Consider the following 11,698-nt stretch of genomic DNA (forward strand, 5'->3'; position numbering starts at 1 on the left):
ATTGCTGCCATGAAAACATCATGCTTTTCACAAGATGAGCAATTCACTCAAACGCCAAGTGGACAGTCACGGCAGAACATTATTTTGAAAATGAAGGATTAGTCAGCGGGTTCACCCAAGTTCAATCAAACGCTTGCAGCTCGCACATACTGTATTCGTAGCCATCTTTGGTCATTCTTGTGGAAAGGAAGAATTTAGAACTCACGAAAGTTTGGCGCTTTGCATATCGAGATGGCGAGCATGTCGAGAACTGTTGTGGCTTGCTGAAAAACAAACAAAGGTAAAAATTAGTCCTATAACAACAATTAAAAAAAAAGGCATTCATTCAGGCCTAATACATGAACTTGACAAGCTAATTTGTTTATTCATTATTTGCGACAAGAATTTCAATTTTGCTTGCATTGCACCCTTCAATGAAATTTCACAACGTTGGACAAACATTTGAAACATGTGTTTTGCTCGTGCAAATGTTATTTAAAACCACATTTGATATATATAAAAGTCAAAGGCTGGTGAGTTTATGATGTTTAAGATGATTTGTTTTTGTAAGATTTCAAACTGTAAATGATCAGAAAAATGGTGTGCAGTTTTCATATTGTATGAAACATTTTTAAACAGAATGAAGCCTTGTTTCAAGTGATAGAGCGGATACCTTTCCTACATTCCAGACAGGCAAAAAACTGAAATATGTGCATATAATAATTTAGTCATCTGTAGTTACAACAACAGGCTCAGACTATTTTTATAACAAAAAAGTCAAATACGTCAAGAGATAGTTTAGGTTATAAAACATGAATTGAACGTATTTTGGTATGTTTTAATTATTTTAGGCATTAAATGTTCTTTATTTTAATGTAAACTCCCTTAAAGAACTAATCTGCTTCTATCAGTTGGATATGGCAGTTCTGAATTTGCATACTCCACAATGCGCTGAAGTATGAACTATAGTATTCTACTTTCTGCTGTGTGGAGGGTGCTCTGACTCACATTGTCTTCCTGGACATGAAGAGGCTTGCTCTGCTTCCTGGGAGGAGAGGCGCACACATACACACAAAAATGTTAACTCATCAAATTGTTCAACTAGATCATTTAAATTGGTTCACAACTACGCATGACGCATTATATTTTTCCTAAGTTGCACAAAATGCTAGGTTAGCTTCTCTAACAGCACACAAACCTACCAGTTGATCGGTTTTGTTGACCTTTTTTGTGTCAGCATCAGAGTTGGGGATGTGTATGGCTGTTAGGAGGGGCGGCCATGAGTGAGTCATCTCCTAACAACATAAAAATTAAGGACAATTTTACATGTATAGACGCACCTTTAGTAAATATTGCGGTGCGGGTGATGGGATGTCACAAGTAAGTTTAAAGACCTTACCGCAACAACAACGTAAAATGTACCTTCAAAATGTCTTCCACACACACTGCTTCATTTGTCTTTGTCTACAAAAAAGTAGGAAAAGCTCATTCAGAACAATGTATGAGTTCAACATGAAGATCAAGCACAAATTTTTTGTGTTCATAGTTTCTTAAAACATGGGCCATCAGTTAGAACATCACAGTTCTTCAGGAAAATTTGAAGCTCTTTATTTTATTTAATTTTTTTTAATTGGACCATAAACTACAACTTTTTTTCCAGTTCATTGTTGGATTAAAAAAAATATAATAATTTTATATATATATATATATATATATATATATATATATACATACATACACACACTTTGCTAATGAAATGATCAAAGGTGGGCAACTTACAATTTTTTGAAAGTCTGACCATCATTCGTCAGAGTCCCGCCCCCTTCCTGTCAACGTCAGTCCGTCATTTTTTTTAACCAGACGATATTGTCGGTCCGTCTGTGTATTTTTGCCCAATCTTCCAGCACCACTTGAGGGCGACAATTGAAAATTGCTTTTTCTGGTCTGTCAGGTGCTGGTCTACTTCTGTCTGCACTCACACTAATTCTTTTTTTTCCTGTTTCACTACTTAGATCTAAAGTTAACACCATGTCTATGGTTCTACAGCTACACTGCAACACAGAGTAATATAAGTGTAACACGAACACAAAGCCAGCTAAGGGTTTTAACCCTAGACTTTAAATATGCCTTCATGTTTACTATTCCACATTTGATGAATGCAGTGGACAAGAGTGCAATTCACAATCATGTCCGCTGGATGGCATTATCATGCTTTGCTTGACAATTGGTGGATATCGACTCATTATAACTGCCTGTCCTACAACTATAGAAAACGGTTTCATTAACATTTGTATAAATGTCATCTGTCACATATACTACAAGTAAAACAAACTATTGGTGAGGCATAATTTACTAAAAAAAAAAAGAAAAAAAAAAGTAATTATGGAATTAAAAAAAAAAAAAAAAACTATCTTGCATTTCCTGACCAAGACCCAATGAGAGAAATAATGCAAATGTCGGTGCAGACCCATTTGTTACTTGAAAGAGTGACCGCCTGCAGTGGAAAGATATCCCGGAATGAGCTTATCAGCAAGCAATTTTTTTTCTGCAAATATATTTGAAAAGCAAAAAACAAAAACAAAAACAAAAAATCTCTCAACCCTTAATTCTAAACATTACGTTTAACTTTTGGTCGGTGAGATTGCATACACACATACATTGTTAGATAACACTGGAGATGAGTGCCCTATCATACAATGACAGCGTAATTTGAGATTTTTTTTTTTTTTTAGCGTCCTTGACCCCCCCCACACACACACAATTGTTGCTAGCTCTGAGGTATGGCAATAAAAACTGAGTCCTTCTCTTATGTGCTCATGTGAAATTCATACAGAACCTTGATTGTTTTGCATCATCACAAAAGTAATTTTTATGCAGTATTGTTTCAGTTTTGATCGTTTTTTGGACGAATGTTTTCAGTGGACAGTTCAGTGCATCACTCGTGACACTGGGTTCGCTTAAAAGAACAATAAAGCTTTTTGAAAAAAATTGAAGTGCAGATTTTGGACAGAAGTTATTATATAATGGTTGAAATAAAAATTAATAATTAAATACAGTGAAAGAAGTTTTGGTGAAGGTGAGGTTGAAAAGATTTTTTGAGGGCCTAAAATGTGATGAAAATAAAGACATCTTCACGACAAACAAACTCCAGGCCACACACCACTACAACCAATGAGGATGCAAAACGGCCATGTGTATGTGACGCAACAAGCCTAGTAGTGCAAAGATAAACTGTGCGAGTCAACACAAAGTGTTCCTCATTGTAAGTGCATCTCTCTGGGCGTTGTGCCAGTTTAGCGGCTAAACCTATGTTAAATGGGGACAAAGCTACTTAGCACGGCGAAGCAGTTATGCACTTGATTGGTTTCTAATTGCTAGAATGTCTAAAACTTATGTTTTAAAGTTGTGACCCAACAACCAAGTATTTTTGATCCCACCTCCAGATACTGGGGCAACATTTTGGCCTTTGCATGGTCGCCCTTGTTGATCTCCTGCGGAGGTACATGCGGCTCGAGTGAAGGCTTCAACTTGGGCGAGCCGCTGAGCAGCTGGTCCTGACCATCCATTGGCCTCACGTACGCTGTGGGCTTCTGCATCATGGTGACACTGGGTTGCTTGGATGAGGACAGCGGAGGGAAGCTCTGCGAGAGCAGGGGGTTGCTGCTTTTGCAGGCTTGATGCAAGGAAGTGTCCGCTGGCGACTGCCTGAGGTTAAACACAGAATTGTCCGCCACGGTGGAAGAAGGTGGTTCTGTAGAATCCTGACTTGAATCAAATGTGTCTTTAGCAGTTTTGGTCTCACTGGGATATAGTAAATGAAGCGGCTTGACGTCCAAAGACTGAGCAGACATTTCCTGAGGATTGCAAGAATTTTCCCCAAGATTCAACAAAGTTTCATCCTTTTTCTGATGATCCGCTGAAGCCTTTGGCATGGGGACTGAGCTTGCATTCCAGCTTGGGGAGGAAGTGGGGCCGTTCTTCATCATCCGAAAGGGGTAAGTATTATTTAGGTGGTTTTGGCCGGATATGTGATGGGTTTGATCTTGGACAGGAAGTTTGCCCTGCCTATTGGAGTTTGACTGCACTTGATCAGGTGCCGTGAAACTTGTAGGAGCTTCAGAAGGCTCTGTGGAATCGTTCACATCTTCGTAGCTACCCAGCATTTTCTGAATCCTGTTTGATAGTTCATCACCTTTCTTTGTCTAAAAAGCAAAAGGAAAAAAAAAAGTGATTTAGTATGTCACAGCAGGGGAGCAAACAAACTCATATAACACGGGAGTAATCTAAACAAGTATATGGGAACTAGCTGTCATTATTGTGGTAGGTTTTGCACTGAAATCTCTTCAGTAAGCAGGTTGGCAATCTTATCTCCAAACATCCCAAAAAACAAAACAACAAAATCAACATAGATGGAAGAATTGATTTTTGAAGGCTTTAACATGCTGCAACATGTGGCCAGAGTTTACACTGGTCTGGGTTCCTTTGACCAATTAGTGTCAATTTTTCAGGTATCTTCGTATAATTATATTCTTTAAAAAAATGAAATATGTCAACTTGGTAGAACTCAAACAAAAACACTGATAATTCTTAACAAAAGCGACTAAGATGATCTAGAACTCCCAAAGAATATTGTTAGTAAAAAGTAAAAATGTTTACTGTTTTAGACTGTAACAACTAACAAAAATCCAAAAAACATACTTTGTATGGATGGCCAAAAAGTGGCACATTCTCAGCGCAGATGTCTTTTGTTTGTCTGGTTTCTTGGTTTCTCTGTTCCCAGGCTTGGAGGCGGAGACGATTCCTTTCTTCATCATATGCACTGCGGAGCATCACCAGCAGAGACAAGATACAGTATTAGAGTACAAATACAGCTGAGGCACATTCAAGAGACTAAGCGTTTTGAAATGTCTGTTTGGGGATGTGCCCGCAAGATCTTGGGAGTGCTGATGTAAGGTCTCCTGTCGTAGACCAACTCACCTGAGGGACTGGCAAGAGGTGAGAAATTGGACCAAACACTTGTACAGATGTTGTTTACTGCCATCAATTATAAAGGTACACAACTGCAGGTTTCACAAAGAATATTCTTAGGGGACATGAACATACGTCAACATTTTGGGGTGGGGATCCCTTTCGCGAGCAGAGTGTTGATGTTCAATCCCGATGGGTTTAATTCCATGGCAACTGTAGTGCAGTTTTGGTAGAAAGCCAAGAGAATGATGGAGCAAGCCGTGAGGATCCCCTAGGGGAGCTGGGGGTCAACTCACTTCCATAACTATTAAACACCGGACTTTTGCCTGACTTTATGCAAAAGATATCAACATTGTAATGGGGAAGGCGTGAAGTCAACAGCTTTTGAGCTATAATCTGTGGGAAAATGGTGGTTGTATCACAACATACTGTACATTGAAAAGCCAGGACTGGCGTGTCATGCTTTATTACCCACCCAGAAACCTGCTTAGCTCACTCCTTTGTTAAAAGAGGAGAGCGAGCGAGAGAGAGAGGGGCAGTTTTTTTTTTTTTTTTTTATACAGTATTACATCTGTAAGTCCTTTATTTTTAAGTGTAATGTTCAATGAGTTTGAAGTGGTACTAATTTGTTTATGCGGTCATGGTTATAGGGTATATTTCTGGTCAAAACTACAAATAATAAGCAGCTGTGTATACAAATTTAAAGAGATGAAATTAGCATTTTGCGCTCAAAAGACACATTTAATAAGACAGCACACAGCAGCAGACAAATAGTTGGGAGAACGCACTTACAGGAAGCAGCAAGTCTGAAGCCGAAACAAAACATTTTGGTTGATGGCAAAATTGTGGGAGCATTTCAGATTGAAATTCAAGGCAAGAACCATGGCATTCAATCACTGTAAAATGGAAATTGTCCTCTGCAGAAGAATCCCCGTGTAAAGCCGCGTATGAGCAGGACCAAACAACAACAAAAAAAAACACTTGGTTCTATAACCCTTTAACAGCCAGGGCGTATCTATTTGTACTAAACATGGTACAGATTTTATTATGGACCAAATTTTCAATACCTTGTTAAAAAGTAAAACCGATTATATTCAATGGAAAAGAAAAGAGATCTAATTTCAATACCATGATAGCTCAAGGTTATCATACTGTCAGAATTAGATATCGGCCCATGCCTACACTAGCCTGGCGTCATCTGTAAATTACAGTAGAATGCACAGAATTGGACTGGTACGCAAGGATGGGTTGTACTAAAACTGACCGAAGAAGAATTCTAACATATGAGCCTCCAATAAGAAGTGTAGGAGCATATAGGAGGCCGCAGGCCAAATGCTTGACAGTGTAAGAGGGATAGCGTGCAGCTTCTGGCCAAAGACAACAGCGTCCGGAGCAACTGAGCCTTTGGGAATCTGCAGAGTTTAAAGCCTCAGCTCAATTATCCATCTTCCTCTGCAAGCTCTGTTGGACAGATGCATGGGGGAATGGGGTTGCGGAGATTCCATGTATTCAGTGATGGCAAAAACATACAGTAGATGTTAAGTGTTTAGGCTTACTCAAATGTGTTATTTTGACTTTCATTTTCATACATACTTTAACAAAAAAAAAAAAAAAAAAGCGCTTTCTTATTCTTTGAATATGATGCAGACACACTTGAAGACATTTAGTAACTCTGCCATGCATTTAGTCATCAGCCTTTTGATGATAAATATTTTGATCAAAGAGTAAATCTAAGAGATGTTGTCAAAGGTAAAGCCGCTGTTGATGTGAAGCTCTGATGTGCTAGGATACATTTAATACAAACCCACTATTTGATTGACCAATTATTGACCACAGATGAGGTGGTAATTAAGGATTTGGTCAATCATATGACAGGGCAACAAAACTTTTGTCTTTGCAAAAACTGACTTAGCGGCCTCCACCAAGCAATGGACGTGAGAATGTTTTTCTGCAGTTTTGTTCAGCACTAAAACATTATTTCAAAAACTGTTGGGCTTAAAATGAGCCCTTTCTTGTTTAAAATGGATTAGCAATACTGTATATCTACGGGGCTAACAAACAACAAAATATTTGACAGGTACTGTATGATATGACAATGAAAATATACAATGCAGTCTTAAGATGATCAGAAAGAATAATGGGGGTTATGTGTGTGTAATGTGGGGGCTCCCACACTCCAAAACCATGCATTGCATGTGTAAAGGACACGCCCAATTACCCTTCAATGTGATTTGAACTGTGAATGCTTGATTGTCTCTGCAACCAGTCCAAGGTGTCCCCTGCTTACTGCCTAAAGACAGCAGGGATAGGCACCAGCATGCCTGTGACCCTAGTGAGGATAAGCGGCCACAGAAAAAGGATACATGGATATCATCATTTTGACGACATTTTAACGGTTCACCGAACACAGTTCTGTTATGATTTGTTTTCCCCTCAACTTATCACATTATCATTGGAGGACTGACAAAAATATGGACTGCTTGTATTATTGGAGAAAGAGACTTTACGATGACAACCATGATAATCTTTTCATCTGAAGATTCCATCTTTCTTTCATTACTCATATTTGATTTACATTTCATCCATCATTTAAAAGTGGAAATTTGTGGTGGTAGCTCTATCATGTTGCACACTTACTGGTCATGTCAATAGTAGGTAGATGTCATTAGTGACGACATTGAGGGGGTGACCAAAAATATATATAAATAGGCACATCATGGTGTTTATTGGTCGCTTTATCCACGTGTATAACAAAATGGTGAAATAATGTTCAAGACAAAGGATAAATTTGTCTTTTTTGTAGACAGCTTCACAGGGACACACTAGCTAGTTTGTCAATTAAAAAAGAAAAAGAAAAATGTCCTTAGCAATGCTGCGCATCTTTTACTGATCTCTTATTTTCATACAATTTGAATAGAATTTTAACTTGTTGGTTGGCTGCTCTGAAATGAAAGTCGATGAATGAAACACATCACATTAATTCTTCTAACCTTTACCCCTCCCCTCCAAAAAGGGAGAAACTGGAGATCTTTTAAAATAGTCCCCTTTAAACAGATTTTACTTTCATCACACAGTTTCTACATCCTGTGATACCCTACTATGTGCTCAGGTACTGTATCTTTAGTAGCACTGCATTTCCAGATCTCATTGCACAATAAGGTGACCTTTCTGCATTCACAAACCGTAAGAGCAAAGTCTTTTTTCGCAATGTAACTTTTTAAAAGTTACATTATACAATTGCCCTGTTTTGCCACCCATTGCTTACTGCAGACAGTTCTTGTTCTAGTAAAATATTGACTATACATCAGTAAATAAGGTCATAAAAAAGTGTGCGGCCAAATCCTGTGCTGTGTGACCAACTGAAAAAGTTGCATCAGTGCTACCAGTTCAAATGTTAGAATAGAGCTCAGATCTGGGTGTATAAATGCAGCACGCCTTAAATCCCCTAGAGAAAGTGTGCTTGATTTGCTTACCCAAGTGTTTTAGAATGATAGCAACATTATTAACTTGCATTGAATGTAAAAATGTCATCACCTACTTTCTTTTTGACAAATTTGTATTTTGTGCACAATTCATATTGATTGTGTGGCCAGTATTTAAAAAAAAAAAAGTTATGACTGTAGCTGTGTATGGATTCTCAAAGGTATCAATAATCATGTACACTAAAGAGCAGAGGCTGTCAGCCAAATTTTCGAACCAAAAATGAAAATACAAAAAAAGAAAATCTCCTACAGCACAAATAAGCAATTTGCATTATCATTCCCAAGCAGAAATATGAACTGGACACTATGCTCATCTAAGATTTCATTGCTCACGACAGGCTGTACCTCAGGGTTGTCTTGTTCACAACCAAGTGCAGTTTTCATTCAAATCGACGTAAGCTTAACAGTTTTATGTTTGATGTTGTCCAACCGTTCAACTAAATTCGAAAAAAAAAGTTGAGCGCAGCAAGTGCCCTTGTTTTTTTTTTAATTTTGTGACAAACTTGGCCAGGTGTTGTTTGTGTAATGTTAATAACTGCAATAGTATTTGGTTCTTCAAAACAAAAGATAAAAGATTCGCATTGTACAAAAGTGGATTTTACGTGGTGAAAAAAAATCCGGCAATAGCGTCAACAATCTGAGCAGCCCAGCTGGTTGAAATCAAGACGTCATTCCAGCACCCGGAGTTGATTTTCATTTACCACTGGGTGGGGGGAAAAAGGGATTTTTTTTTAAGTTTATTTATCATAATCTGAACTCGAACAGCTTGTCTTGACACTTTGACAGCTCGGAGGAACGAGCTCAGTGACAAGTGAGAGACGTTAGAACAGCCCCCTTTCCGTCACGCTGCTAGCAGGCTAGCCGCCTTTGAATGCACCTACCTCGGCTGAGTTGCCATGTCGTGCGCCGCTCGTCAAACCACCGAAGTTGGCCGTCGTGTTCTGCTGACTTTCGCCGCCGAGCTCGTCTTCTCGATATGCATTGTCACATCGTTTACCGGAGGAAAAAATGGTCCAATAGACCGGGATGTCACGCCACCTTTAGCTCTCGTTCGCGTGTAGTAGTCTGCCCCTTTGCTCTGCTGCGAATGTTTGGCTGGTCCATTTGCTGCCCAGTGGACTTTTCTACTCAAAGGGGTCTTCTCTTTTTTTTTTTACACTCAATGTCGAAACTAAATATATACATATATGATGCTATGTTTCAGTTTTTCTCACGAAGAAAAAACCTGATAAAGGAGCAATAAATCCACCAAATGTTGTTTTATTTGCTGTCGGTATTTTTTTACTCGCCACGTACTTGTGTAAACTTTACTCCTTGGCCCCTGTGGTTGACATGGTACATCCGGATTTGTTTGGTAGCCTCCTGTTTTAAAGTTTTCAAACAATCTTAGATGTATGCAACTGAATCCTGTGAGTTGGTGTTTAGAAAACTCTTTATTATGCGGTGCTGATATACTCGAATTTAAACAGTTGCACTTGTGTGCGTTTGCGTGTGAATTCATCACATTTTGTTGACAAACGTTCCACAGTCATTTAACCCCTTATACGTTGCAAACAAACAAAACGAAACTTCTAAAATAATTGGGAAAAAAAACTACTAACTATTCTGGATACCATTTTTAAATTATGGCCGAGGTAAGGAGTGTCCAAACCTTTTCCTTTGAGGGCCGCATACAGAAAAATAAAAAGATGAAAGAGTTAATTATTTTTGTTTAGCTTATTAACTCATGCATATTTTTACATTGTTTAAGAGTTCGGACATTCAATCCTAAGCTTTTTTCTTCCGTTTTTATTTTCATACTGTTCAGCTAAAGGGGGGCCTAAAACTGTCTGGTACTAAATTAGGTAATTAAGTGCTCAAGTCTTACCTAAAGTAACCCACGTCAATCGATGACTTAAGTACTTAAAAACATTGAGTAATCAATTACTTTTGCATTTAATTTCCTAAAGTAATACGATGAAATAACCATTTTAGACCCTCCTTTAGCCAAAGACTAAAAAAAAGAATGGCTGGACTTGTTAAAATTGACGCTATTTTTTTTTTTCACATAGTATACCATCAAACATTTTATTACTTTTTTAAAAGTATTGCTGGCCATGTCAAATGTATTTTTAGCAGATGGTGTGGGCCGCAAACAGGTGATTGGTGGGCCCCAAATGGCCCGCGGGCAGTAGTTTGGTCACATCTGATTTAGTTCAAATACATGATGTTTATTTATTTGTTTATAGTTACAATAATTACTTTAATGTCAATACTTGAGGTACAACAGTTTTGTTAAAGGTGAAGTCCACTCTCAAATGTTCTTTACAACAATGTTTTATGAAGGTCATCCACGTTGGCACTTATAATGGTGTCCAACTTACTTGGTCAAGGGCCCTCCGTATTCCACCAGGGCTGACAATACCACTATGTACATGGCAAAAGAGAAAATAACAGTGAAGGTGTAGGCTGTCTTTATTTGTTTCAATGCAAAGCTGTTGTTTGTGAAATCATGCAATCGCAAACAAATAAAAAAGCAAGAAAGAAAATTTATGGCATGAAACCCAAAACAAAAATACATTTCAAAAGACAAAACGCACAAAAAAAACCCACAAAAGAAAGTATTCTGCTAGCAAAACAACAGAAGCACATCTATGCATACCAAACAACCTCTAATTAGGAATCACAAGTCAAAAACACTAAAAAAAAAAAACACTGTAAACGAGAGGCTCGCAAAAAAAGTGAAGTACACTTCGGTACATTTTTAATATCCTCACGGCTGATTGGACAAGGGGGGGCGCTATTGTGTTAGTTCAAAAATCAACGTTTAAAGTCAGGGAATTCGCGCATCAAATCATGGTGGTGGTTTCTCAGAAGTGGGTGGCGGCTAGTGTTGGTCCATGTTTACGGTCATGCGATTCCTGTTCTACAGTTGTGCTTCGTTTTTTGTAGTGTGCTCTTTTGTTTGTCCTGTTATTTGTTTTTGTGATTCGCACGTCAGGGCCACCATATATTGTAGCTCCCTCAGAATGTAGCAATAAAATCATTTGGGAATACAATTTGAATTGATGACATCATAAAGTTCCATATATTGTAAACTGATCTCTGCATGATCAGTCACACCACTGTTGTGTGACAGAGATTGTCTTCTAGATGTCACTAATAGAGATAGCAATACCAGCTGGGTTTAATGTATAATTTGAAATTATTTGATATTTTTCTGTGGAACTGAAATTTGTTCAACCTTAGAGAATTAGAAATAATCAGTAACATGCTAGATTTCTGAAAAA

At 38.1% G+C, this 11,698-nt stretch overlaps 1 protein-coding gene across 1 annotated transcript in view; it reads right to left on the reverse strand.

Annotated features, from left to right (window-relative positions):
- LOC148411485 (AF4/FMR2 family member 1-like) overlaps window positions 1-9,489 on the reverse strand; it is a 21,726-nt gene extending 12,237 nt beyond the window's left edge. Inside the window, exons 1-7 of the mRNA XM_088435367.1 lie at window positions 9,311-9,489; window positions 4,678-4,798; window positions 3,417-4,181; window positions 1,402-1,443; window positions 1,182-1,274; window positions 988-1,024; window positions 206-263 (exon numbers count right to left, since the gene is read on the reverse strand). Of these exons, the coding sequence (XP_088291493.1) occupies window positions 206-263; window positions 988-1,024; window positions 1,182-1,274; window positions 1,402-1,443; window positions 3,417-4,181; window positions 4,678-4,798; window positions 9,311-9,327 (1,133 nt within the window). The 5' untranslated portion in view covers window positions 9,328-9,489. The remainder of the gene's footprint in view (window positions 1-205; window positions 264-987; window positions 1,025-1,181; window positions 1,275-1,401; window positions 1,444-3,416; window positions 4,182-4,677; window positions 4,799-9,310) is intronic.
- Window positions 9,490-11,698: the final 2,209 nt, after the last annotated feature.

This window comes from Hippichthys cyanospilos, chromosome 15 (genome assembly GCF_059441005.1).
Source record: "Hippichthys cyanospilos isolate Australia breed blue-spotted pipefish chromosome 15, RoL_Hcya_1.0, whole genome shotgun sequence".
NCBI lineage: Eukaryota > Metazoa > Chordata > Actinopteri > Syngnathiformes > Syngnathidae > Hippichthys > Hippichthys cyanospilos.